Source organism: Mastigoproctus giganteus, chromosome 14, assembly GCF_048544385.1.
Source record: "Mastigoproctus giganteus isolate SK-2022 chromosome 14, ASM4854438v1, whole genome shotgun sequence".
NCBI classification, from domain to species: Eukaryota; Metazoa; Arthropoda; class Arachnida; order Uropygi; family Thelyphonidae; genus Mastigoproctus; species Mastigoproctus giganteus.
Genome location: NC_143588.1, coordinates 119,863,313 through 119,890,410, shown reverse-complemented (window position 1 = coordinate 119,890,410; position 27,098 = coordinate 119,863,313). Strand labels below are relative to the sequence as shown.

The following is a 27,098-nucleotide window of genomic DNA, read 5'->3' as shown; positions in this document are numbered from 1 at the left end:
ATGTGAATCCAGGGAGATAAATTTCTTTAGTGATTTCATGAACGGTTAATCCTCAGACTTTAATCTTTCATGCCAAATTTGCATCTTGGGTGCCATTTCGTCAATTGTTGAAGTTGAGTACTGTCCTGATCACAGATCACTTTCAACAGACTTTCCCCTGCCCACTTTTGAAACAATGTTGCCAGTCAAACTTGTAACAGCCCATTGCAGAGACCCCCCCCCCATACTATTTTAAGATAAAATGTTTCATTTGTGGTTTTTCTGAATTTAAAGCAACAATGCACTTTTCAGTGCAGTCTGACATTTTGAAATATGGTGAGATATGAAAATATCTTCATTTTGGGAAAATAAAGGACTTCTGTGAGTGAACAGCTTACTGCATGGAAGTAAAAATGAGACATGTCTAAACATGTTGTGCTGTGATAATGAGCTAATCCAGATATTTTTTGAATATGCCTCAATTTTCATTCAAATAAAATATCCAACTTTTATCTATTCAGAGATAAAATTTATACTTTACTCTATTTTGCCATTCAACAATGGCATGTTAACATGTTGCAGCATGAGATAGTTATGACTCAACTGAATGCTCACAACACCTATGCAGAAAATTAATTTTAGTATCAAGAAGTCCATTCTCAGAGATCATCCAAAGAAGAATTTGTAATGTGCAAATTTATGAATAGTTAGTTCACAAATACTGAGGGTAGGGTGTATATGGAGATTGTGAAATCCTTCCAATTGCATTTATTTTTGCTTTAGCTCTTTGCTTGAAGGAAATTGAAACATAGGAAAGCCTTAATTCACAACTATTGGATTGTGGATTAAGGGTTTCCTATATACTCTCTGTTATATAATACTTGTATGGCGGCCCACTGTGGTATAATCTAAACTTCTTGAAACAAAACTAACAAGGACAGTTGATACCTATTAAGGGTTGAACATGTAGTGAATTTCAGACATATATCAGCAATGCCAACGTGTCTTTCAAAGAATTTTATAGTTTTTATAATGTAGGTAGTGTTGCTCCTACAATTAATTAAAACTTTGAGGCTGTTTTTGTTTGAAAGCTGTGTATGGCCTTGGCTTTAGAAACTTTTGTATGGCCTTGGCTTTAGAAACCACGTTAAATGGTTGTGGGGGAGGGGAAGAAATATCTGATTGTACAAGACTCCTCATTAATATTAATAGTGGAAAATTACACATCAGCCAAAAAAAGAAAAGAAAAACTACCCACTTCATCTTTCTATTCCCTCTAATAATTTGTCTAATGCTTCCTTAAATTTATTCAGACTGTCACTTCCACAAAACCAGATGGAAGCTTGTTTCAACAGTGTTCTCTGCCTTTTTTAATAATTTAATGGAAGAGGGAATTATTTCAATAGTGGCCAAGTAACAATATATATAACCTCATATAACATGGTAGTTAACTTATAAAATCTCATGTATTGCAAAACCATGTTATAGTATTAGTATTAGTAACGGCCGCATGGTGCAAGAAAGCCTATGGCTTATGCTGCACCAGCCAAAAAAAAAAAAAAAAAAATCCGAACAAAACAATGATAAAAACAATAAATAAATAAATAAAATAAATAACTAAATAATAATAATTAATAAATAAAAAAATAAAATAAATAAAATAAAATAAAAAATAAATAAAAAGGAAATTAAACCTATCATCCTATGCGCTTCCCTTACCCGAAAGTACTATCCAGATGACCTTTGAATTTCCCCAAACTGTCGGCCTCTACCACCCATGAAGGCAACTTATTCCAGTAATTTATAACTCGCTGGCTAAAATAAAACTTCCTGCAGTCCAATCTAAACATTTCCCCCCGTAACTTGAATTTATGTCCCCTAGTTCTAGCATCATTTATAATCTTGAAAATTTTGTCCTCATTCATTTTACTGATGCCTCTCAGAGCCTTAAACACCTCAATCAAATCTCCTCTAAGGTGTCTAGTTTCCAAACTCTGCAACCCACATATTCGAAGTCTTTCTTCTTAAGGACGCCCTTTTGCCGATCTCACCAGGCGAGTTACCCTTCTTTGCACCCTTTCAAGAAGCTCGATGTCTTTCTTTAGGTGCGGTCTCCATACTTGAACACAGTATTCCAAGTGTGGTCTAACATAAGCCTTATATAATGGGATTATCACGTCCCTATCTCTACTTGCAAAAGTTCGATAGATCATCGATAGGACACCATGGGCCTTCCTTGCAACCTGTTTACAATGCTCCGAGAATTTCATGTCTGACCGTATCGTCTTTCCTCCAGTACTGGGTTTAGTTGAACTCCACCAAGTGAATAAGTTTTTTTGGGATTACTGTTTCCCAGGTGTAATACCTTACACTTTGTTGGATTAAAACACAGCTGCCATTTTTCTGACCATTCCTGAAGTCTATCTAGGTCTCTCTGAAGAAGCTCAGCTTGACAGTGATCATTAACTACTCTACCAATTTTAATATCATCTGCAAATTTAGACATCACGCCCTCTATCCCTTCATCAATGTCGTTTATGAAAATTAAAAACAACAGTGGTCCTAATACTGATCCTTGGGGAACCCCACTTCTTACATCAACCCAATCTGAGGAATAGCCATTTATCACAACCCTCTGCCTCCTGCCCTGAAGCCATCCTTCTATCCATATAAGGATTTTCCCAGTGATTCCAACCTGTTCCAACTTATAAAGCAACCGCTCATGTGGGACTGAGTCAAAAGCTTTGCTGAAATCTAAATAAACAATGTCGAAATTATTCCCTAAATCCAGCTCGTGAGTGACCCTTTTGAAATAGCGAACCAGATTTGTTAAACATGATTTTCCCTTTACAAAACCATGCTGAGTATCCTTGAGAATTTCAAATCGATCCAAATGATCCTGAATTCCACCCGAATGTTATATGGGACTAAGAACCAGTACAAAGGGGGGGGGGGTTACGTTCAAAAACTAACAAAAATGCACCATTCTAGATTTCGTGTATCTTCTGTTCTCTTTTAAAAAAAAATCAGTAATCTGGGTTTGTTTGCTTTTGCTTGATAGATCTTTGTAAATTTCATCATATGTAATCGAGCATTTTTGAAGCTCCTTTTGAACTTCGGGCTCCTCTCAGTCGAAGAATCTGCATTCAAAAAATAAGATTCTAATTTCTCGGCTAACTTTGTCTTCCCGTATGCTTTTTAGTGTACAATTTGGAAGTTGAGAATTTTCATCTGCATTATCATCCTCTGAATTGATTTGGTTTACCTCCGATGCTATTTCCATCAAATCTGCTTTGTCACCCTCTTTTTCTACCAGTAATTCTTGAATGTCTTCAGTAATCGTATCTTTTTTTTTTTTTTTAGGAGCAGTGGCAACTAAGGCCATGTTGCTCTGTGTATATTGTCTATAAATTGCCCGTGTTCTGAGGTTGATTTTCTGTTTTGCTAGATGAAAAACCTGAGTTTCTGAGAGAGAAAACCTTGCTACCCTTGCATGAGACTGATTAACTCAGCCATATTATGAAAAAGACCCATAAAAATTCCTCCCATCATCAACGGAATTCAAACTGGGGTCTTTTCCAACTGATGTTGGGGCCGATTCTACCAACTGTGCTACCCAGGAGGGCTTCAGTAGTTATATCATCAAAACTTTCCCCTCCTATTGACTTAGCAAGTTCTACTATTGCACCGATTCCATTTTCTGCTGGTTCGACTATTTCCTGAATGAAATGACTCTGGCCATACATTTTTCCAACACGCATTTAATGTTGATGGTTTTACTTCGTTGAGTGATAAAGCTATGATAAAGCCAATACAGTTCACAATTGAAAAATGCTTCCATGCCTCCATTAATTCAATAGATTTGGAATCAGTGTTTTCTAGAATCCATTGTAACGATTTTCTGATATGAGTTTTGAAGGTAGGTATAATGCCTTGATCTAATGGCTGAATTAAAGAAGTTGTATTGGGTGGTAGGAACATTACTTCAACGCTTCGATGACTTATCTTTTGGATGGTCTGGCCTGTTATCCAATAGTAATAGAACTTTGAAATCTAGATTTTTCCACAAGTTCAATAGCTCAGAATCTAACACCGGAATCAGCTAACTAAAGTTGATTTCCCAATAATTTTTTTTGCATAACGACTAATGAGACATTTGTGACTTGGCATGCAATGTCTAAAATCAAAGAAATTGGAACTGCGTGGATTCACAAAAAAGAATGGAACTGTTGAAAAATTACATCCAACATAATAGCAGGGTTCCCCCACACAAAAGCTCAAAAATACCGTGTTGTGCGAGGCTTGCCATAATTCTCTGTGTTAGAGTGAAACCATGTTATATAAGTACCCTGTTATGCGAGGATTACCGGAATTTGTCGTGTTAAGCGAAACCGTGTTGTAGAAGTACCGTGTTATACGGGTTTGCCCGTTACACATTTGCTTTAATATAAGTTTTTCTGCATCTATTTAACCTTGTATTTTGAAAGGTTTCTTATTTGTTCTTCTGATGTATGCCAGATAAAGGATTTAACAGCTTTTTATTATTATTGCAGGATCACTTACTAAAATGTCAGTCCATCATTTGGAAAATGAAATGGCTAGGTTTCAACCCTTTGATGCCACAGTCACTAGAGGACCAGTTCCGCGGTGGCAGAGGAAGGCACTGGAGAACTCTTCATCTAGTATAAATAATTCTCTGAGCACACCATTGAATAACACCCTCACAAATGCTACAATCAAGTCAAATACTGTTCTTAACAAGTCTTCAGGTTTAACAAGCAAGATGTCCAAAGGAACACCTGGTATGCCTAACTAATTTTACTTGGCTTTTTATAGTCTTACACTTTACTGTTGATTTTGATCTGTTTGTTAATTATAAATGATTTTATTGGAATTGTTATGTATTGACTTTAAAAGCTTTTAGTGGATTTGGTTTGCTCAATAAATCAGATACACTAAAAGATTTCCCAGAATACTACTGTTCTTTTCAACTTATGTAACTTTTTTTTTCTGTATTTTCTTTTAAATTATTTTAACTGTACTGGAGCATGTTGCTTATACAATTGTATAAGCCCATACAAACAAAAACAATTGTTTTTGTTTGTATGGGCTGATTTGCATATTTTATATGCCGAAAAAGAGTGAACTCTTTTTTTCAGCATATAAAACATTCAGTAGTTTTTCACAGGGAAAAACTACTCCCTCCACCTAACTAAAGCTAACTAGAGTTGATTGAACAGGACTTTAAAAATTCCTCCGGTTGTTGACAGGAATCTAACCCAGACCTCTCCAAATGAGTGACAGACAGTGCTAAGTTATCTTGGGGGACTGCCATTATGTTATCTGCCTCTAGGGTGACTTATTATTGTGTTCGCATACACTCACGGAGTGTTTGATGTCCGTTATTTCCTATTTTGAATAGTGTTCTGTTTTTCTTCAACAGTTTTTTGTGTTTAATTATAAGGGTGGTAGAGCAGTGTTTGATGACTTTGATATCTTTTGACTGAATTCTGGTATGGTCAGGGCCATGACATACACAAAGGCAATGTATACAACTTCCTTGGGGTGGCTAATTTTTCTCAAGAAAAGATCAAATTATTGTTATATCCTCATCAATGCCATTAAGAAATGTCAGTAACAGCAAAAATCCCAGTACTGAACCCTAATACAAGGCCCTAGTCCAGTCAGATGAATAGCCATGTCTTCTGTCATTTAACCAATCTTTTATCCACCATAATACCTTCTCACTAGTAGCACGTTCCAGTTTATGCAAAAGGTGTTTATGTGAAACTATCAAAAGCCTTACTAAAATCTAAATATTTGTCAAAATTATTCATTGCATCTAGCTCCTCTTTCATAAGTCTTCATAATAGTTAATCAGAAATATTATATATGATTTCCCTTTAACAAACCAATGCTATGGTTCTTGTATAATTCCACTGCTTTCTAGATGATCCTTCAGTACATCTTTAATTTTAGATTCCATAATTTTTCTGACAACAGGCAAACTTATAGGTTTAAAATTACCTGTAATCCAATCTATCTGCCTAGATTTTGCCTAATTCTGGAGACAGTGTATTGTAATAGGAGTTTGACAGTCTGTTATGCTGCTTCTTTTATAATATCACTGGATAAATCCCATCAGCACTTCATGCCTTTTCAAGTTAAAGCATGGCAATTTATCTGCCAATTTATTATCACTGATCAGACAGTTTTCTAACTAGTAATTATGCCAAGCATAAAAAAAAGCTCGTGTAAATATTGATGTAACAAAATTTATCTTATCAGTGTTTATTAACCATGTAATTTTTGCTTCATTTAGATTCATTAGTGATGTTGCCAAGTTATTCATAGGTGCCAATATGGTCAGCCCCTTCCTTCTAATGTTCACACATGTAAGAAATTCTTTATTAACCTTTACCCACTTTACCAATGCCTTTCCAAAGTATCCCTTACAATTTCTTACTCCCTAAGTAACTTTATTAAAGATAACTTATTTATTAATTTTCTTATCCACTTTAGAAAGATGGGTATCTTCTCAAATTACTTCTCTGAATGTTTCCCATTTAGCATTTATACTCATTAGCTTCAATAATACCCATCAAATTCAGATAATTTCTGAAGCCATCATAATTTTCCTGATAAATTAAAAGCCTGACCTTTACTGTTGACAGCAGTTATATATTTAGACATTTCTCACATTAATACATTATGATCACTACCTGTTAATGCAGGGATGTCCAACTTTTTAAAAAAAATTTTTTATCCCCCTAGAGTCCAAAAGTAGTAGAACGTTTGTCATGGGATAGGTTTTTGCCGACAGAACATACAAACAGTTCCTTACCGCTAATTGTAGTTTCTTTAACGTTGGCTCTACTGCATTTTCAGGATCACAGGTGATGATTAGGGTCACAATAGTCTTGCTTTACTTTTCCCTAATGTGTTGATATAGATAATAATCAATTAGTTGATTTAAAAATTTTGTTCTTAGTGGAGAGGACAATTTTTTAAAATTTTCTCCTTTGGTTCTTATGCCATACCACACACATTTATTACTGACATATATTATTCCCAAACTGGGAATACCTGTCTTGCAGAGTCTGCTTTAATATGAAAAATATCATCAGCATATAATAACAATTTAATTTTTACACCTTCCATATTAAACTTTGTTTGTAACTTGTACTCTTATTAAATGGTGCTTGAAAAAAAAAATATCCTCAGTCTATTTGTCATTTCTATACAAACTTTCTATTTTATTTAAAACAGTTACTCCTGATGGCATATTTTTTTAGAAAATTTGAAGAAAACATTTCTGGGTATTTTCTCCCATGCTTTTTCAAGATCAGCAAATCCTAAATACAAGTTTTGTCATTCCCATGTCTCTTCTATTTATCTTGGTTCAGATTTTGAACCTGACATCTTCAAGGATTATGTTTCTAATTCTAACCCTGTTTTTCCCTAATGTATTATAATTAATGCAATAAATGCTGATGGAGTTTCCTTTTGAAAGTGACTTCTGGATAATGCGATGTAACCACCTTGATAATATTTTTCTTCTCTCTGAAATTAGACCTAATTTCATGTACACCTTTCCTCTTTCCATACATGATATGTTCTGTGGCCTTTTCTACTTCAATGATATAGTACAGGCAGTTCTCGCTTTATGAGTTCCTGGGTTTACAAGTTTTTTTTTTTTTTTTCCCAAGTATCAACAAAATTGAAAATATGAACATTAATTGCAAAAAATGAATGTTAAACATTCGTAAATACCACATTCCAAACCACATGCATAGCTATACAATACAGTGTAATTCACTTTACAATATTAATCAGTTCCAGAGACGCCATCGTATCGTTAAAATATCGTAATGTGAACCGAATAACGCATTTATTTTTTGATAATTCGTTTCAAGATCTCGGAAGTTGAAATTTTTGCTGTATAACTAAGCTATTTATCATGTCATTTTTAAGGTCACGAGTCGTGAGCATTAGTTACCAGTTAAAATCATTAAAATACACTACACTTTCATCGTTATCATATGTTCTGTTATAAGAATCAATTTTAAACACCTTCGTGATATTTTTCTAAATCACATTTCTGGAGGTCACGACCATAAGACAATAAAAGCAATTTGCACTTTCCAGTTTATTGGGCATTTTCTGTTAATGCAAGCAATTATAAAAGGGTAATAAACTCGATCTTCTTGCATTTGCAAAAATACCGATAGCTGGAATTGTGTGGTTTTTATGTTATTATGGTGAAATGTGTTTCCCCTTCATTGCAATCTTCAATCATATAAAAAACATAAATGAATTTTCAGACTCTTCTCTTCATTCTTTTTTTTTTAAGCTTCGTAAACTTGTTATTCCACGCGAATCGTGTTAGTTGCAATATGTGTGTGCCGTTAAAAAATGCTTATGCATGCAATCGTGAAATTTATAATCAAAAGAGAAGATTATCTTGGAAACAAACGCCTCTTGAAACATTTCTGAAGACGACTCCTTGTGCAACAAACCGAGTGCCCAGCCAATAATGAGTGATCAAAGAGTGGGCATTTAGTCTATGATGATGAAGAATAAACATTCTTTAACATTTGTAAGTCGTAAATAATTTCTCCATTATTATAATTTGTTTGATTTTGCAGGCTACGTTTTCATTTCTTTCAGTAAATCAACCATTGTTTAAAGATAAACTAATCAGCTAACTAATTTCATTGTTGAGAACGTAACTTTATGTCTATGGGAAATAAATTCCTGCTTTATGAGTTTTCACTTTATGAGCGTGTGCTAGGAACGAATTAACTCGTAAAGTCGAGAACCACCTGTATTTAAAATATCCATTTCTTCTGTTTGAAGCATATTTACCCACATATTTTAATTTAAAAAATTGGAATGGCCCCTACACAATTAACAGCTGGTTAAATTCTAATTTTATCTGTTATTAAGTTTGCCTTCATTTACACATCTAAACTTAGTGGTAATGTATAGCGCATGGAATGCACAGGCTTTTTCTGCACTTGCAAAAAAGAAAAATAGAGAGAGAGAGTAAATAGTAGATAAGAAAATAAGACTGTTTCCCTCCTCAACTTCATTGAGGACATTATGCGAGACAAGTACACTACAATTTACCTCTTAATTTTATACAAGGGTACAGATTAAAATTTTATACAAGGGTACAAAAGTATACATGCCTGTGGTTCAAGGCCATGTGACTATTGACTGCAGTAATGTTATTGTATCACTATCTTATGCGGTCATTCTGGAGTATAAATAAACTGATTTTTGTCATAGGCTTCCATGTCACCCATTAATTTATATCTATCCCATGCATTTTTCTACTCTGCCATATGTCTCATTAATTCATCTGACATCCATTTAGGCCTAAACCTTGAACAATATTTCTTAGTTGGTATGTAAAGCCTAGTAGCTTCCAAGATAAGTTCTTTGAATGCTTCCCATTTTGAATTTGCTGTTGGTAACATCATCAGTTGGTCCCACTGTATAGAATTTAAATACTGTCTTAGACCATCGTAGTCACCTTTACGAAAGCAAAAACCCTTCCCTTTACTCCTGATGGTAGTTACCTCTTTGAGTAAATCCCACTTCAGCACACTGTGATCACTGCCACCTAGTGGTTCCTTTATCTGCAGATTCTTAATGCATGAAGAATCACTACTGATAATCAGATCAAGAGTATTGCCTCCCAATACTCAGATCAAGAGTATTACTCCCTCTAGAGTATTGCCTCCCAAACATGCCGATGTAGAAAACAATCATCCAATAAATCCACAAAATCCTTGCTAGTGTGTGAGTGACCAACTCACAAAATCCAGTCAATATCTGGGAAATTAAAATCCTCCATTATAAGACTCTCTGATTTACTGGCCCACTATTTCCCTGTACAGTTTCTTATTATACTCATCAGAGTCATTAGGCCTATAGCACACTCCTACTCTCAATTTTGATCTCCCATTGCTTATGTCACACCAAACTGAGTCGACACTGCACTGTCCAGCGATGTCCACTGGCTTCACTTCCTTGGATTTTGTGTTTCTTAACTAATAACATAACCCCTCCTCCCTTCCTGGCCTGTCTATCCTTTCTGTACACATTGTACTCCCCAAATTCCAGTTCTGCATTCCTTACATCTGTTTGACACCACGTCTCTGATATCCCAACAATATCTGCCTCTGATGTTTTGAGCAATACCTCAAATTCATCAAATTTATTTACCAAACTCCTAGCATTGGTGTACACGCAAGTATACATGCACCTGTTCCTATTCTTAGCTACCCTAACACAACCCATGTGTTTACTTGTATCGCAATGACTCCCAGCAGTCTCTGAAATATCCTGCATCTTGTTTTCCAGGCTGCTGCTCATTCCAATAGAAGCAGTGCAAGAATCACTTTCACCTCTGCCAGTGGCTACTGTTAATCTATTAATCCTTGTATCCCCCCAAGCTAGCAGTTTTCCGACCCACCTAACACTGCCTCGATAGAATCAGCAAATATTCTTGCACCCTTTCTATTTAAGTGTATCCCATCCCTGTAGAAGCAGTCTCTCCTGTTAACAAGTACAGACCAGGCTGAAAAAAATTCTACTCCTTGAGCCTTGCACAATCTTTCTAGGGCCGAATTGATCGACAAGGCTCTCATCATATACTCCCTCCTATCATGTCTGGGCAGAATTGCAGACACTTTCAAATTCAACACTAATTCACGGCTTTTTTTCTTCAACAGTGACTTGTACTTGTTAAGTAATTCCGCCGGTCTCCTACTCTTAATATCATTAGTGCCAATGTGTACAACTATATCACCTTTTGTGCCCTTAAAAGATGATATCTGCTCTACAACGTCATCAACCTTTGTTCCTGGCAGACAATACCCTGGTCCTGTTCCACCTATACTCTCCAGAAATTAAAATGAAAAAATTGACAAACTTACCTTAGAGTAACAATTAAAAATCAATTTAACGCAATTAAAAATAAGAAAATTAATTAAAAGAATTTAACAAAAAAAATTGCAAAACGATTTTCCTTCCTGAAGCTGACAACGCTTTTCAACCGTACGTCGTGATCACAGGAATGAAAATTACCAAATACGGGTGAGTCATGTTATCATCAGCCATTTTCAATCCACTGCAGGATAAAGGCCTCTCCAGCAACTTTCCTGTTCCTTCTGTTTTGTGCAATGGCCATCCATTTACTACCCACAAACTCATGAATTTCATCTGTCCATCTCCGTTGTCTTCCAGGTTTTCTCTTAGCTCCTCTTGGGTACCATTCTGTTATTTTCTTAGTCCATCTGTCATCATGTCTTCGATCTATGTGTCCTGCCCAAGACCATTTCAGTTCTTTAGTTTTGATAAGAATGTCCTTTACTTGAGTTTGCTGCCTAATCCATGTGTTTCTCTTCTTATCTAACAGTCTGATTCCCAATATAATTTGTTCCATTCTTCGCTGTGTAGTTCTCAGCTTCTCTTCCATTCTTTTGGTGAGTGCCCAAGTTTCACTTCCATGTCATGGTGGGGAGTATACATTGGTTCATTATTTTACGTTTCAGACAAATTGGGATATTGCTCCTCGGTATGTGACAATATTTCCTGAATGCTATCCATACAAAATTTATTCTTCTTTTGACTTTCATCCATTTATCATTATAGGGGTGAGTATGAAACTTAAATAGGGATTATTTGTCTTCGCGCATGCGCGTAAAAGCCCATGAATCGGAGATGAGATATGGCCAACGAACATTAACAGAATTTTCGTTTAATTTAATTTTTACGGTTTCTGCAATTAATAGTCACATATAATTGTGTTGGACACTAAGTATTTTGGCCTCATTAAATAAAAAAGTATGTATTTCATAAACGGCGTGAAAAGCTAATTCTGACGCTGCTGAACGAGAAGCATGAACTGAGGCCGCATGTTGATTAACACGAATATTCAAAGGGAAACGCGTTGAACCATGGTAAAGTGAGTCGCAATCACGGCAAGAAATGTTGTATACCTGATCATTAATTTGTGTTGTGAACGAGGAAAGGACTGAGTGATTGTTCAGTATAGTGTGTAATTTCCGTATTGGCCTGGCTACAATTTTAAATTCGGTATCTTTAAAGAATCTGTTAAGCTGTTTGTGCCACTGTTCAACATATGGGACAGAAATAAAGTATTTTTTGATATTACTATTGTTAGTTGGTGTAGTATTTTGTATCCTATCCTTAGCTTATACCCTAATTCGGTTTATTGCAGCAAGGGGATGACACCTGTTTATTTTTCACTTAATTAAACTGCTAGTTGAGGCCAACTATATCACCTTTTGAGACAAAGTGTACAAACAAATTTTTGGTTTGCCAATGGGATTGAGCCTGAGCGGCTTAATATTGGAGATCTATCTCTCAACGATTGAGCATATACATTTTGCGCCTTTTCGACCCCATATCACATACTATGGGAGGTATTTAGACGATGTTCTAGTTATTACTGACAGTAGTACTATCCAAGACATTTTACATTCGTTTAATAATATTCATTCTAGGCTCAAATTTACATTGGAAAGGAAGGATACAGATACAAAGTCATTAAATTTTCTAAATTTCACTTACTCAGGACTCGAATGAAATCCAATTTAACATCCATCTAAAACCTACAAACACCGATATGCTTCTAGATTATAACAGCTATCACCCATTCACCTACAAAAATTCAACGACAGAATCTGCTTTGGGCTCAGAAATACAAATAGTAACCAGCAGATTCTTAAACAGGGCCTATCTCATCTCCGATTCGGCCCTATTTTTTACCTACAAATATTCAACGACAGAATCTGCTTTGGGCTTGGAAATACAAATATTAACCAGCAGATTCTTAAACAGGGCCTATCTCATCTTCGATTTGTGGGCTTTTATGCGCATGCACGAAGACAAATAATCCCTATTTAAGTTTCATACTCACTCCTATTTGGTAATTTTCATTCCTGTGATCACGACATACTGATGAAAAGCATTGTCAGCTTCAGGAAGGAAAATCGTTTGGCAATTTTTTTCGTTTTAATTGCGTTAAATTGATTTTTAAGTGTGTTAAATTGATTTTTAATTGTTACTGTAATGTAAGTTTTTCGTTTTAATTTCTGGAGAACATTATACGGAAGTGTTCTACGTATTATATTGGGGTAAACTTCTCTTATTATTTTACAAACATTTATAATTAAGAACAATTATTTTATTTATCTGTTTTTTTTTTATATATATATATATATAATTATCATGCATATATTATTTTCTTGATTAGAAAAATCTAAAGCTACACCTGGGAAAAGCAGAACACCAAAAACGCCACTTGCTTATATTGGGGACAGATTTATTCCAAATCGAAGTGGAATGGATTTTGACCTCAGTTATCATTTGGTATGTATTCTGAAGTTTATATTTTACTATATGTGAAGGTCTAAAAATAAACATGGTTAAAGGGGAAAAAAATTACCAATAAACATACGTCTATAAGAATTGTTAATGTAAGAAATGGCATTCTAACTCTTTCTCAGACAATGCACACAAGGGAACATTTATGTCCTTTTTAATTTAAATTTATTTAAATTGAAAAGGATGTCTGTAGAATAGATATGTGAAAGTTGATTTGTTCCAACAATTAATTATTCTGTGCTTTCAGCCAGAGAGTAATTGATTACTGGAACAAGCTACCACCTGGTGTTGTGGAAGTGGGTAGCTTGAATAAATTAAACACTACCTATAAAATACATTTCAGTAGTGTTTTTTTTTTTTTTTTTTTTTTTTTGCTGATGCTTTATAAGTTATATGTATACTTCCTTGCATCATTTGTCATAATAGTAATTAATAGTAAAACAAGAAATAGCAAACCAAAAAAGTAATATAAAAAAAATTATCCATCAGAATATTGATAAAGGGAAGAAACTGAATAAGAATTCAACTCTGAAATAGCATATGGAAAAATGAGAAATAATATGGTAAATTCCCATTATAACACACACTTTTAATGCTCCTGTCAAGTACCATCCATTTTTATACTGCTCCAGTTTAACTGTTTTCCCACTTATTGCTTTTTTTTTTATGGTCCTAAGATGTGAAGGTCTGAAAATAAAAATAAACCCTGGATATAAATCTGGATATAGCCCTCCTTGATGTTTAGCTTTGTGAAGACACTGATAGATATTAAACTCAAGGAATTATTAATGATGCAGTTTTGTTTACTTTATAGAAATTGTTCAGTGCAGGTGATATTTATTTCATAATAACCCTAACCTTTGAAGGTAGATATGCCACTTTTTACAACTCAATATCTAGGTATTCATCATTACCATTCGATGTTCTTTGAATCTTTTTTTAGGTTCAACATTATTAGTCAACTTTCCTTGTTAGTGATTATTATCTTTTGTGCATGTACATATAAATTATAGCATCAATAAATTGATGCCATAATTTGTTCTGCATTATTATTATTATCTCTCTATGCATTAAACGTTTTCCTCCTAGTAATATTTATCCGAGCCAATGGGAGAAAAGGGTGAGGCAATTACATCACAACAATGCAATTAATTATTGACAACTGCCTCCTTAATGTTCACTACCTCATGCACGTGCATCACTTGATGTTCCATTGTAAAGTTTTTTGTACATTAATGAATATTGTATATTTGTAAAATAGTTTAGTATTTTATAAATATTTTAAATATTTGTATAGTTTGTATGTATTTCAGTTAAATATTTTAATCCTTCTCTTTTGGATTAAACAGTATTCCTCATGTATTATAGAACCCAAATCAAAAAACCCTTTTCCTAACTAAACGCAGGTAAATAATTACATAGTGATATTTATTTGAATTTGAGAATGCCACACTACAAATTATTGTTATTATTAGCTGTATGGTGCAAGGAAGCCTGAGGCTTATGCTGCACCAGCCAAAAAAGACAGAGAGAGAGAGAGAGAGAGAGAGAGAGAGAGAGAGAGAGAGAACAAGAGTCAGAAGTAGAAGGGAATCGCCAAGAAAGAGAAGAATGATGATATCCAGCTCAAGACCCTGGGTGTGCCAAGCCCAGAAAAAGATCAAGTGTGTTGGCTGTATGATTAGAATTGTCTGGTATTCTTGTAGGTAAATGAACAATCTGTGCAAGGTCATTAGTAATTGCAAAAGCCTCAGCATCTCAACCAGCTGGGTTGGTGTGACTAGAAAACGGAAGCCAGCTGGAGTTGTGAACATTAAAATCACTAAGGAAAATTACCTCACTGTTAGGAAAGTTGGACTGGAGAAAGTCAAGTTGCAAAGAGAGGAAGTCAAAGAGCTCCAAGTGATTAGTGGAGTTGGGAGAATGGTAGAGACAACAGATGAATTTGACACACTGAGGTAGAGAGATATTAAGCCAGAGAAGATCAAAGAGAGAAGATTCCAAATTGCCAAGTCTCTGACAGGGAATATCAGAATGGACATTGCACAAGTACCACCTTGGAGGCAAAAGGAATCATACAGCGAATAATTTGGGCATCTGAGATGAGCAGTAGTTGAATCAACCGATAACTGAGATTCTGTCAGAAAAAATACATGGGGTTTGGCAGACTTCAAGTGGAAATGGACATCGTTGAGATTGGAATCGAGACCACGTATATTTGTGAAATGAATTAGGAAGTGCTTGGGAGGTTTAGCTCTTTTCGCAGATAAGCTTGCTCTATTAGTTTGACAATTCATGGTGTATTCAATAGTAAGAAAAAGTGGGTGGGACATGCTGTATGAAGTAATGAAATTTTTGGATATGGTGTACACATGGTAAGAATATACCCGGATCCTTGACATAACGTGGCCTCGACAATGCTCCCCACATACACACTACTCGGACTCCCTCCAGTCACTATCTGGCAGGTAGAGGTAGCAAGATTATACACTAGCTGATCCGGAAGACTCCTAGAGAGTTACCAATAGGTTCGGTCCGGTGTACTAACTAGCAGCCGGCCTGTGAACACCGTTTTAGAGCTGTACCCTCGAAATGTAAGGAATATTGGATCTCGCCACGATGTTCATCATAACCTCAAAAGTCATCAATCATACTGCATGATGGAGAGATAGGGTAGGGTTGACCGGAACTTAGCTCTAGAGACTAAACATGGGTTCCACCACTTCAAGCCTTCAATAAGCAAAGTGGTGGTGGTGGTATTGCACCGGTTGATGAGAGTCATCTACCACCTAGTACTGCCTGGTAACATAGAGGGGCAGCATTCCTCCATGTGGTGTCGGCACCACACCTCTACCCCTGCTTACGTTGGTTCACGCCTGGGTGGTCACCCACCATGTACTTGTGCATGGAGGTTATACCCAGGATTACTAACAGTCCCACCATTGTGAAGGTGCAAGCAGAGGATTTGGCTGTCACAGACAGTCCGGACTTCGCTGAAATTGGGTCCACTTGACTTGAGTGTAACCCGAATATCAGTTCCATCAGCGTTTTAGACTCCCAGATAGCAAGTACAGCTTGTCTAACATATCTGAGAGAATGTCTGTGACAGCCTCAAGGTTGTGTTGTTCCTCTGACCACTTAGCCTGGGGACCTGTGGAGAGCCATTAACACCCTTGGTTTCCATCCTGCCCCAGGGATTTAGGACACATTAGGAGACCAGGACACATTAGGAGAGAAGAAAGCTCTGGTGGGGTGAACCCTGGAGTAGCCTAAGCATCCAAGGAGATCCCACAAAAGAAAACTTTTTATTGGAAAGGAGATAATGGGGAGATAGGAAGAGGAAAAGTGGTAGAGAACAGGATGGCAGTAGTTGAGGCACCTGCCTGATTTGAAAGGGGGAGACAGTAAGGGGACATCCTGGTACAGGATGTCCATACTGGACCAGAGGGTGGGAGTTGAAAGTGGCTGATGGGGCGAGCCACCAGGCAAAAGGGGTAGGGGCCAACCAGGGTGGGGAAGGAGCTTAAACGACCCCAGGTGGTAGGAATAAAAGAACACAATAAGAAACCTCCAATCCGCTATCCACTTCCCAGGCGTCTGCCTGGGAAGTGGCTAATTTGGTTCTTATATCATAGTCTTTAGAATTCAACTTATAACACAAAATAATAAATTTTAACTCAACTCAAAATATAAAAATTTATAATACTTTAGCCTCTTGAAAGAAAGATCTAATATAAAATTACTTCATTGATCTTCATTGTCAAGAGTTACCTCCCCTGCCGCTATGAGGCATGGCTCTACTATCTAGCTGTAGATGCCCTCTTCTTTTAAAAACTGCGGCCACATAATTATTGAAATAGGAAAATAACTGTTTATCTGTGAATAGGGTCCACAAGGTCATCCTTCTAAGATTTCCCATAGAAACCTCCAATTCATGTCTCAAATCAGCATAGACTGCACAATCTAACACATCATATGCATAGATGTTTCCAATTCACCACAAGTGCAAAACCCATCATTCCTCAGCCCCAACTGACAAAGTCTGAAGGCAAGTCCGTGTCCTGTCAAAAGAAATGCCGCATGCATCCCAAATTGTAGCCAGGGTTTCTTTTTGCTATCAATTATATCTATCCACTCTTGGTATAAACTCATAAGTTTGCCACGAAAGGGCCTGGTGTACTGGGGTCCGTGGTTAAGAAAATACAGTATAAGCCATTGAATGTATTTAATAACACAATAAATACAATAAGATACAGTAGAGGCTATCGAGACTGTCGAGTCTTTTTATCAACTTGATCATCATCAAGTTGATAAAGAGACTCGACAGTCGCGAAAGCCTCTACTGTATCTTATTGTATTTATTGTGTTATTAAATACATTCACTGGATTATACTGTATTTTCTTAATCATAAATTTGCCTTCCTTTATCTGTTTCATTCCACTGCTTGCCATTTCTCTTTTATTTCATTCAATATCCTTTTCTTTTCATATTTCACATCCATAGTAGTGTAATCTCGATTTATATCTGGGCAAGATATTATATCCATGTGAGTTTTTCTGATATGCCTTTTTGTAAAATATATCATGCCAGACAACAAAACTTCATACCAGACAGGGACCCTACCTGTAAGGCCTCTGTAGAGACGATTCGACCTGCTCTGATTATAGACAATAACAAGAATCTTTGAGCCTGACATAAATGTTTTTGAACCAGAACAGTTGACACTCTATGCACCCAAGCTGCAGAGGCATATGTTACAATTGGGATAAATAGGCATTCGTATAACATATTTATAGCTCAGCCTTTTATTCCCAAGTCAGCTCTTATCACCCTCCGCAACTTAGCATAGAGTGCCCTCACTTTTTCCTTTAAATACTTAACATGTTCAGTGAAAAATAGTCGCTCTTCTAACTTTAAACCCAAATACTTAGTTATTACATATCGAACCGACTCACCCAGAAGCCTCACAGTAGGAGCCCGGTTCATACTAAGTTTACCTTTTAATAGCATTTGCACTGTTTTTTTCTCTTGATATTTGCAGTCTATACTTCAGAGACCTATCGAGGAGTGTATTTAAAGCAATTTCAGCCAACTTTTCTATTTGAGATCTTGCATTCCCTTTTACTATTAAGACAAGATCATCAGCATATGTGATTTTATCAACACCAACCAATTCCAAATTTAAATATTCATCAAACACAATGTTCCATGCAAAGGGACCCACCACCAAGCCTTGTGGACAACCCGATTAAGAAGAATGTATTATATACATTCTTCTTAATCTCAGTATATTTTGTTCTTACTACAACTTCACGATTCACAGAGTAATTCCTAAAAAAACAGAATAAAACTTATTACTTGGTCTTGCCTATCCTATTCATAATGCCCTCCCACCAGAGATGGTCGAAAGCACCTTTAAAATCGACAAATATACCAAGGACCTATCGCTCATCACTATCTCCCACCATCTGAACCAGTCTATATGCTGCATCTTCAGTAGAGCAACCTTTTTTTAAACCCATACTGATTTTTAGATGCTAGACATTTATTTCTATATTTAATCATTATATGGTTCATACTTAACTGTTCATATGTTTTTGCCAGAACAGAAAGGAGAGCAATGGGATAGTATGCCCCGGTTTCATTTAGCATTCTATCCGTGCTTTTAATCAATAACATTATTTGTGCAATCTTCCATACCGGTGGGAAGGCCACTTCATCTAAAGATTTATTATATAATTTTACATACAATTCAGGAAACATCCTGAATGTTCACTTCTATCTCTATTTTGTTCAGACCCAGTGATTTGCCATCCTTTGCACAGTTTACTGCGTTACCAACCCCCCAAATCGTAAAAGGCTCATCCTCTTCATTCGAATTATATCTAGCATTTTCTGAGATCATTTGTCTTTGCATTATACTTTCCTGATCATCATTATCTGGGAAGAGTTCCCCCAAGATCCCATTCACAGAATCTTTCCAAGTCAATGTTTCATTATCATCACTTTCTATTTTATAAGATATTTTTCCTAAGTGCTTTTTATTATTTAAAATTTTAAATACTAAATTCCAAGGGTCCCTTGATCCTTGCTCTCCCACATACTCCCTCCATTTAATTATCTTAGTTTTGCAGACAGCACGAATGAAGTCATGCCTTAAACTTCTATATTGTTCTCTCACAGTCTTACATAAATCCGAATCACCAAATCTTCTTAATCTTTGAAACTGACGCCTCGTCTTAAACATTTCTTTTCTTTTCCAACCTAATTCTTCAGTCCCCCAAAACACAGGATGACTAACAGATTTCTTAGTCTTCATACTCTTTTTACATGATCTCTGTATAAACTCAGTTAATTTATTCACAAATTGTTCTGATGTTAAATCATCCCATTCAATTATTGAAACACTATTCCTAAATTCTTTGTCAAATCTTGACCACATTGCACTTTTTACTCTCAATCTATCAATATCACAATATCCTCTTGTATTATTACAATTTTCTATTGCGAAGGAGATGACATTATGGTCACTTGTACTACAGTTTTCTTGAACCATCCAATTTCTAATATTACATATCACAGAATGTTGCAAGAGTTATATCTATATATGACTGCCCATGTATTGATGAATAGGTAGGTGGATATCCAGCCACATTCACTATCTCCACTTGAGAAGCAGCAATGAATTCCTCCAGTAATACTCCTCTTCCATCAGATACATCACTACCCCATAGTGGAGATTTAGAATTAGAATCTGCTGCGACCACCAAGCCACACGATCCAAAAACCCTGCATAATCTCTCCAAATAATTTAACATATATTTCTATATCTTCTGAAGGTGGACAATAAACAGTTGCTAAATACACTCTTCCAAAGTTGCCTATAATTTCACAACACAACCAGTTTTCCTGGCATAATGACACATCTTGGTAACAACCAACTCCTTATCCCTTATTATAATAGTCTTTGGATTACCACCTTCAGATATTATACGATATCTTTGAGGATATCCTCTAATTTCATCATTTACAGAGTATGGCTCCTGCAGCAAGGCAATCGCAACATCATCTTTTTCCATTACATAATTTATCTGAGCAGCAACAGCTTTTGCTCGTTGCACATTTATCTGTAATATTTTTGTATAACTACCTATAATTAATTCTCTTTTTGTAATTTTCTAATGCCTTATTGTACTCTGGACAACTCCTATCCACTGCCACAACATCCTTTTTCTTGCAATTAATACAAACTGGTTCCTTATTTTGATCATTACAATCCTTAAATGTATGACCAGATTTAGCACAGTGGCCACACAACATCTCCCTCTTACAGTACTTGGCAACATGGCCAAAATCAAGACATTTATAGCATTGTGTTATTGAATATATTTCTTTAAACTTACAGGATGACCATCGAACAAACAAATGATTCCTATCATGTAACAAACTCCACATTTCACCTGTAATCTGCACTATCCAATTATTTAACTGAGTTTTCTTATTCCTATTTACAGTCACAATTTCAACACTTTCTTGAAACTTCTTTTCACTGATTTTAAGTTCTTTAAAGTTCTTTATCCACAACTGACTTTTTAGTTCATTCTTATCAACATCTTGTTCCACATCGAGGAGAACTATTCTCGGATATATATTTCCTTTGGAATACTATATTTCAGTCCCAATTCCTGGATTTTTGTACACGTCTTTATCTTTGCCAGATCCTCAATCATAAATATTGTGAGAGAGCAACGAGTCCGGGACCCAAGACTCAGCTTAATGGAACAAAATGTTAAAAAACCAAGGAAATCTATCCTTAGTAATTAAAAATACTCGCCGCCCAAGTGAAACGAGCAGTGGTCACAGGGACAACTCAAGTCAACCTAGGCTTAACAGCTAATTTTTAGGGTATGGAAATGCACCAAAAAGCCTCAAGAGGGGAAAAATACATCCTCCCTCCTGAGTTTGAAAAAATTCAGAACAAAATTGACAAGAAACCTTGTCCTCCTACATTCATGCTCAACTTAGCCAGGCAGTGGATTCACCTCCACTTGCCCACCCCGGACCACATGGAGGAGTGAGCTTTGGCGCTATAGGCTGTCAGCCTTGAACACACGGAAAGAACAAATAACTCTTGTAAATCTTACAGAAATTGGCACTCTTACAATCAGCAAGAAAACTTTCCGAAATGCCCCAGCACCACCCCCGGGGCAGAATAAAAGAACAGAGGGAAAGAGATCCCTATGTGGAGGGTGCTTTTTGCAGCTCTGTCCCACAATGGCCTGGGGGTTACCCAAATGGCCAGTGTCAGCATCCCACACCATGCCAGCTAGAAAAAGCTACAGCATGATGTGTCAGCTTGGATAACCATGAGATTCCCCTGAGGGCCTGCATAGCCATCAGTCTGTCCAGTCAAGAGGCTCAGATAGAACGTGCAATTATTAATAACTCTCATTCACTCAACATTTACACAATTTTACTTTTTATAGTTTTTTTCTTACACACTTTCTATTTTGTTTTATATATTAGATTAGATATTGATCAGTGCATTCATTTTGACAGGTGTCTTTTACATAGAAAAGATTTGACTTACTCCAGGGGCTCGCATCTAGTGAGTATGGGCTTGGCACACTCAGGATCCTGAGCTGGATATTATCATTATTGGCGATTCCCTTCTATTTCTGATCTCTCTCTCTCTCTCAGGTGTAACTCAATTTTTTTTTGGCTGGTGTAGCAAAAGCCTCAGGCTTCCTTGTACCATATGGCTAATAATAATAATATTATGTATAAAAGCTCTTGTGGGGATTAGGGAGTAAAGCGAGCAGGAGGCAGAGCCCCCTAATTATTATTAATAATATTATTATTACTATGTTAATAATATATTGATCATGTTTATGCAATAATACTCAAGATATTTTTAGTTTAATAAAATCTTTATGAAAATTTTCATTCCTTTTAAGCAGAAATGGTTGAGAGCATGGAGAACAAGAAAAAAGCACATGCTAGATTTGGTTTTATATATATATGAAAACACTAACTATTAGAACCTATAGTAGTACTTAGTAAGAGAGTAGGGGAAGTACAGATGCCAGTTTAGAAGAACAATACCCATGGAAGTATCTATATAAAAGGTATGCATTGTTCATGAAAACATAAAGCCAATTTCTTAGATCCTTAATGATAATTACAGCTAACATGATTTTATAATACAGTTGAAGCTCTTGTAATTATGGTCATTGGTCATAATTTTTCAGCACATCCATGGATTCAGGGACAGTCCCTGTGGACTCAAGATGTGTGAATATATCCCCAATTCACAAATGGAGATCAAGAGAGGGGTGCACAATTGTAGACCTGTAAGCTGGAGTTACTGGTTAAAGAAGTAATGCAGGACCATCTATACAGGAATGCATTTATATGACAGTCACAGCATGGATTTTTTAAGGTTTAGTCTTGTCTGCGTCTCATTTGATTGAATACAATCATGTAATAGCAAAAGAACTGGATGCAAAGAATTATTCTTGGCTTTCAATACTGTTCCATATAAAAGACTACTGTACAAATTTGAGCATTGTGGCATTAGAGGCAAGTTGCTGCTATAGATGATTGAGCAGGAGAAGACGGTGTGGCTATGAATAGGCACTGCTCTTCTTGAACTGTTATTAGTGGTATCCCTAAGTCTGGCTGTGAATCTTCCCTTAGTGTTTTTAATGATATGAAGGCATATCAGACTTAATATCTAAGTTTGCAGATGATACACAGCTTGGTATGGTGGTTGAAGACAGTAATTGGGATATGCTACTGCAACAAAGTCAATTTCTCAAGATCTAGGTAAATTGGGCAAATGAGCTGAGAAGTGGCAAAAAAGATTGTTTTAATTTAACATTGACAAATGCAAGGTAATGCATATGGATAGCAGTAATCCCAGAGTAACTTATCAACTGTGTGATACCACGCTCAGGGTAGTGGAGAACGAAAAATAGACCCCATTTGTCGGTCAGTTTTCAATATAGTTCAAATTTAATTCAAATCTGTCCCTAAAATATATTAAAATCTAGCATTCACTGAATTTTTGTGAGTAATTTATAACACTTTCCTCTTATTTGCTGTCTTTCCCGACACTGATGAAATGGTAGGAAAGTACCACGAAATATCAGATTTTAATCTGCATATAATTTCCAATTTGAAATAAACAGATATTTAGATCTGACCTCTATCTGTTTAAAAGTGGTGCTTCATTCCTCTCTTTTTATGTAGACTACAGTGCTATAACTACCAAGTTATAGCACTGTACACTGTCAATTTTTATAGTTTAACAAAATATATGGAACAAGTTTTTAGGTTATCCATGGTATGTTAACTATAACTGGGTTTACGATGTTACAACTAACAATCAGAATAGGAATTTTAGATACATAATATCCTCAGCTTAGCCCACATAATTCAACCAACAATGACCATTTAACTGATAACAGTTCCTACAATGGAACCATTGTTAGATCATTTTAAGAGTTCATGATTTTATGAACACACAAGAAATATTCATTGGTAATGCACTTTTCCTGTATTGAAATACTGTATACAAATACTGCTTCATTGCTTTTACAAACTTTGATAAATTGGATAATATATTTTATATAGCAAAAAAAGTACCATTTATCAAATATTCTTCAAATCACTTCACTTCAAATAACTCTTCAGATTCCAGTCTTTTTTTCACATTTTATAGCAAGATGAATCTTGTTAGTTGTAGAGTTGCAGTTATTCTTTATCTTGCATGAAAATTCCTTTCTACAAATTGCTGCTGATAGTTTGTGGAGTGTAGTGAACTACAGTTAATTGTCATTAAACATCAGACACAGATTGAATTTCCAATATGTTGAAGGTGGAAAAACTCCAGAACAGTACTGCAGAAAATACCAGGCACCAGCATTGGCACCTGAAATTTATTGTACCTTGCTCCAACATGTTTTAAAAATGTTTTGTTATATCTCTTCAGATAATAAAATAGAATGTTCATTTCAAATTCAAAATATTCAAATATTAGTAATTCTATTTCAGCTCATGCAAGCCAGTGGCAACAGTAAAGAAAACACAGAAAATCTTAGCCCTTCATCTCAAGAATTTAGGCAGACCATGAGTGAAAACCTTAATGGTGATCTTAGCAGTTATCGCATTATGTCTTTTCAGAAGAAAGCTCCCCTTGCACCAGATGGTTAGTATATGAAATTTTCATTTAATAATTCAAAGGGGTACCCAAAATGATTTTTGATTTTTTTTTTTTTTTTTTTTCCCCCTTTTAAATTACAGTGAAACTATAAGTACTAGAAACATCTAGGATTCAAACAAGTCCTGAACTCTATTGTTTTCTTTGATATTAATTCAATCTCTTATCTTTATCTTAAAAGAACACTTCAGTTTCCCATTTCATAATCCACATGCTGGTAATCGCTTATAGATTTTATGTCAGTGAAGGTTTGACTAAGATAAAAGCACGAAACTGGAATTGCCCTAGCTGCTGTTGCTGATAACTGCAACATTTTGCAGGTTTTGTCGAGTTGTTGTGACAAGGACTCTTGTGATGTAACCCTTTTGAATTGTTCTAGAACAACTTTGGCTGAAAGTAGAAGTAGTCTGAGCCATATGAATGCAGTAAAACTCCGTTTCAACTTTCTATAGTCTGGAAATTTTTTTTTTTTTGCATGTGTGACTACTTACATCCCAGAAAATTATTGAAGATAGAGTTAAATTAATTGAAAGCTACCTTTACTCTAGGATTTTCCAATCTATGAGTAGACCATCTTGATGAGATGAAACACAGAAGGTGACTTGGCTGAATCACAAGATGTTGAAAAAAAGCCGTGAAATAGGGTTGAATTTGAAAGTGTCTGCAATTCTGCCCAGACACGATAGGAGGGAGTATATGATGAGAGCCTTGTCGATCAATTCGGCCCTGGAAAGATTGTGCAAGGCTCAAGGGGTAGAATTTTTTTCAGCCTGGACTGTACTTGTTAACAGGAGAGATTGCTTCTACAGGGATGGGATACACTTAAATAGAAAGGGTGCAAGAATATTTGCTGATGCTATCGAGGCAGTGTTAGGTGGGTCGGAAAACTGCTAGCTTGGGGGGAGACAAAGACGAATAGATTAACAGTAGCCACTGGCAGAGGTGAAAGAGATTCTTTCACTGCTTCTATTGGAATGAGCAGAAGCCTGAAAAACAAGATGCAGGATATTTCAGAGACTGCCGGGAGTCATTGCGGTACAAGTAAACACATGGGTTGTGTTAGGGTAGCTAAGAATAGAAATAGGTGCATGTATACTTGCGTGTACACCAATGCTAGGAGTTTGGTAAATAAATTTGATGAATTTGAGGTATTGCTCAAAACATCAAAGGCAGATATTGTTGGGATATCAGAGACGTGGTGTCACACAGATATAAGGAATGCAGAACTGGAATTTGGGGAGTACAACGTCTACAGAAAGGATAGACTGGATAGGAAGGGAGGAGGGGTTATGCTATTAGTTAAGAAATACATAAAATCCAAGGAAGTGAAGCCAGTGGACATTGCTGGACAGTGCAGTGTCGAGTCAGTTTGATGTGACAATAAGCATTGGGAGATCAAAATTGAGAGTAGGAGTGTGCTATAGGCCTAATGACTCTGATGAGTATAATAAGAAACTGTACAGGGAAATAGAGTGGGCCAGTAAATCAGAAATCAGGGTTATGCTATTAGTTAAGAAATACATAAAATCCAAGGAAGTGAAGCCAGTGGACATTGCTGGACAGTGCAGTGTCGAGTCAGTTTGATGTGACAATAAGCATTGGGAGATCAAAATTGAGAGTAGGAGTGTGCTATAGGCCTAATGACTCTGATGAGTGTAATAAGAAACTGTACAGGGAAATAGAGTGGGCCAGTAAATCAGAGAGTCTTATAATGGGAGATTTTAATTTCCCAGATATTGACTGGAATTTGGGGGCTGGTCACTCACACACTAGCAAGGCTTTTGTGGATTTATTGGATGATTGTTTTCTACATCAGCATGTTCGGGAGGCAACTAGAGGGAGGAATACTTTTGATTTGATCATCAGCAGTGATTCTTCATGCATTAAGAATCTGCAGATAAATGAACCACTAGGTGGCAGTGATCACAGTGTGCTGAAGTGGGATTTACTCAAAGAGGTAACTACCATTAGGGGTAAAGGGAAGGGTTATTGCTTTCATAAAGGCGACTACGATGGACTGAGACAGTATTTAAATTCTATACAGTGGGACCAACTGATGATGTTACCAACAGCAAATGCAAAATGGGAAGCATTCAAAGAACTTATCTTGGAAGCTACTAGGCTTTACATACCAACTAAGAAATATTGTTCAAGGTTTAGGCCTAAATGGATGTCAGATGAACTGATGAGGCATATGGCAGAGAAGAAACATGCATGGGATACATACAAATTAACACATGACACAGAAGCCTATGATAGATACAAGTTGATCTGTAACCAAGTTACAAAGGAGGTTAGGCAGGCGAAGGCAGATTACGAGAAATCTTTGGCAAGGGATGCAAAGAAAAACAGCAAAGAGTTCTTTACTTATGTAAACTCTAGAAGGAAGGGGATGAATCAGATTGGTCCACTTGATATCGATGGGTCAACTGTTGATGATCCTGCTCAGGTAGCTAACAAACTAAATGA

General features: G+C 36.1%; 1 protein-coding gene across 3 annotated transcripts in view; it reads left to right on the top strand.

Annotated features, from left to right (window-relative positions):
* Positions 1 to 27,098, top strand: part of fzy (cell division cycle 20 protein fzy) — a 102,190-nt gene that overhangs the window by 27,658 nt on the left and 47,434 nt on the right. For all 3 annotated transcript variants that reach the window (XM_090388967.1, XM_090388966.1, XM_090388968.1), the window contains exons 2-4: positions 4,533 to 4,781; positions 13,274 to 13,389; positions 24,464 to 24,617. In XM_090388967.1, coding sequence (XP_090245093.1) covers positions 4,547 to 4,781; positions 13,274 to 13,389; positions 24,464 to 24,617 — 505 coding nt within the window. In that variant the 5' untranslated portion in view covers positions 4,533 to 4,546. The remainder of the gene's footprint in view (positions 1 to 4,532; positions 4,782 to 13,273; positions 13,390 to 24,463; positions 24,618 to 27,098) is intronic.